This window comes from Palaemon carinicauda, chromosome 20 (genome assembly GCF_036898095.1).
Source record: "Palaemon carinicauda isolate YSFRI2023 chromosome 20, ASM3689809v2, whole genome shotgun sequence".
Classification (NCBI taxonomy): domain Eukaryota; kingdom Metazoa; phylum Arthropoda; class Malacostraca; order Decapoda; family Palaemonidae; genus Palaemon; species Palaemon carinicauda.
In genome coordinates this window covers 118,640,649-118,643,148 of record NC_090744.1, presented here as the reverse complement: position 1 = coordinate 118,643,148, position 2,500 = coordinate 118,640,649, and the positions used below count along the sequence as shown (strand labels likewise).

General features: G+C 33.8%; 1 protein-coding gene across 1 annotated transcript in view; it reads right to left on the bottom strand.

The window, feature by feature from the left end:
• Nucleotides 1-64: 64 nt before the first annotated feature.
• Nucleotides 65-2,500, bottom strand: part of LOC137659634 (uncharacterized) — a 12,546-nt gene continuing 10,110 nt past the window's right edge. The window contains exons 7-9 of the mRNA XM_068394476.1: nucleotides 2,224-2,310; nucleotides 899-987; nucleotides 65-404 (exon numbers count right to left, since the gene is read on the bottom strand). Of these exons, the coding sequence (XP_068250577.1) occupies nucleotides 193-404; nucleotides 899-987; nucleotides 2,224-2,310 (388 nt within the window). The 3' untranslated portion in view covers nucleotides 65-192. The remainder of the gene's footprint in view (nucleotides 405-898; nucleotides 988-2,223; nucleotides 2,311-2,500) is intronic.

The window sequence follows — 2,500 nt, the reverse complement described above, 5'->3', positions numbered from 1 at the left end:
AGCTATTTAACTGTTATAATGATGTTTTTGTTTTCATTGTTTCAAACTGAATTAATATTTATTTATTTATTTATTTATTTATTTATAACACATGATATTAGCGTAAATGACCTTAGACATCAGGACGCCATATAACTCATAATCAATCAATCAATCAATCAGATTCAAAGCTGCAGATTTTGTAAAGGGGATTCAGCCCTTCGTCAGTTCGCAAATAGCGGGGTTTCTCTGCCTCCCCGTTCGACTGGAAAGGTAAGGGGCCCTCCTCCTCATTAAAGCAACGCGGTCCCGCGATCTCGGGTAACCGCGAATCCAGAGGCTCCGGGAGATTTCAGAATTCCCCAGCCATTTCCAAGTTGGTCCTTCTTTGAAGCCCCCGACCCAGAAGTTATCTCCAGCTGTGCCTGTAATTGTCATCCTTTCATTAAATTGTCTATATGAATATGGAAAAGGCGAAATACACCGATTAAGAATATCGAAAAGACGAAAATACGGTGATAAATATGATAAAAATATGTCAAACCCCATTATATCATTTCTACGGTCGTTCTATAAACAGTAACAACAGCTGCAGCCAGTTCAGGTTTAAGGTTTAAAATCCACTCATGAATGGTAAAGGCAAGGATCATTGACATTACCCTATCAAGCAGGACAATGCCCTAGAGACTGGCCTTACATACATATGATCGGCACCTAATGCCCCTCTCCACCCAAGCTAGGACTAAGGAGGACCAGACAATGGCTGCTCTAATCTTCATCCTTTCATTAAGATGTTTAAAATGTCGAAAATACGAAAAATCAGTGATTAAGATATGGTAAACCTCATTATATAATTTCTACAGCTCTATTGTAAACATTACCAGTAGCATTAAGAAAAATATATATTAATGTGACTTACCAGCAAATTCTCTTAAACTCTCCACAAGCTTTGGGAAATCTTTAGGTTCAGCTAAGTCTGTTCTGTATTTGAGATCATCATTCCTTTTCCTGAAATTGTGAAGAGTAATGTAACTATCTTGGGATTAAAAGCCGAAAAGACATCTTACCTAGCTCCTTAAACCCAATCCGTCACCCTGCTACTCTTCGCACTCCCCCAAGGAGAGATTATTTCACCAAATTTTCAACTGGGCTCTACAAGGAACTAGAATAGTCGGAAGACCCAGGCCTACATGGCTGAGGACTATGATGAATGTAACTATCGTACTATTAGATCGTTAGCCATAGTGTGGTGATTGTGATTAATATAGATTTGGAAGATATCTGCCAAAATTCAATTGTTAATAACTGTGCTTTAGATAGTCGTGTTATGATTGGCTTAAATAGGGGGAAAAAACTATCTGTAGAAACACCACAAGTAGTTATTGTAGGTGATTAAAAGGTATCAGTAGAAAATAGTTATATTATAATTTCATAATCGATTAAAGTAGACTTAGTTATGTAATACAAATTGTATAAAACCATTTTGGGATGCAAAATTATGTTAGTTAAAAAGACCAGTATAATATGCAAGTTGACTAAATAAATATTTTAATGTCATTACTGTTCTTAAGATATTTTATTTTAGTTACTCATTACTTCTCTTGTAGTTTATTTATGTATTTCCTTTCCTCACTGGGCTATTTTCCCCTGTTGGAGCCCTTGTACTTATAATATCGTGCTTTTCCAACTTGGGTTTTAGCTTAGATAACAGTATCAATAGCAATAATAATAATAATAATAATAATAATAATAATAATAATAATAATAATAATAATAACTAGCGGAACCCAAGTAAATTATACGAAATTATATTTTCAATACTAATATTCTTGTTCCTAACCTATAGATGTTTGAATAAACTGTCCCGAGATTAATTTCATAATCTAGGTTATGGAAATTGATAGAACTCAATTTTTTTGTCTAATATTTAAAAAAAAAGAGTCAGGTGCTAAAGACAAAATTGGGAAAACTATATAAGATGTGCTTTGGTTAAGTAATCAAAGTCTAATGTAAATTTGTAATAGTATACCATGAAATTATTTCCGTTTTCTTTAAAGCGTGACAGACTAAATAAATAACACACACACTATCGTATCAATATATAGATAATAATAATGATAATAAAAGATAACTAATGTTAAAAAAGTTGGAAAGTCTTCTAACTCCACTGAGAACAGGAAACCTAATCGAATCACATCTATTAAATAAACAAAAATATGTGTCTATAGATTCCTTATTTCTTACCACCTATACGAAGGACGCTGCCATACAATCTCCGGTACAAATTCGATCTCTTCGTCTTTATCCTGGTAGGGAATATCCTCGTTCATGCTGAAAAACATATATTGTGTTTTAGGATTCACAATCTTAAATGGATAATGGAGGTATCGATAGTTGAAGAGAGAGCAGAGCCAGTATGGTTGATTATAATAAGGTAGATATGTGGAGCCGACTATTTTATGGTCTTGCATTAAAATTCCACATGAGAAACCACTCTCGGATACATACGTCTATATATATA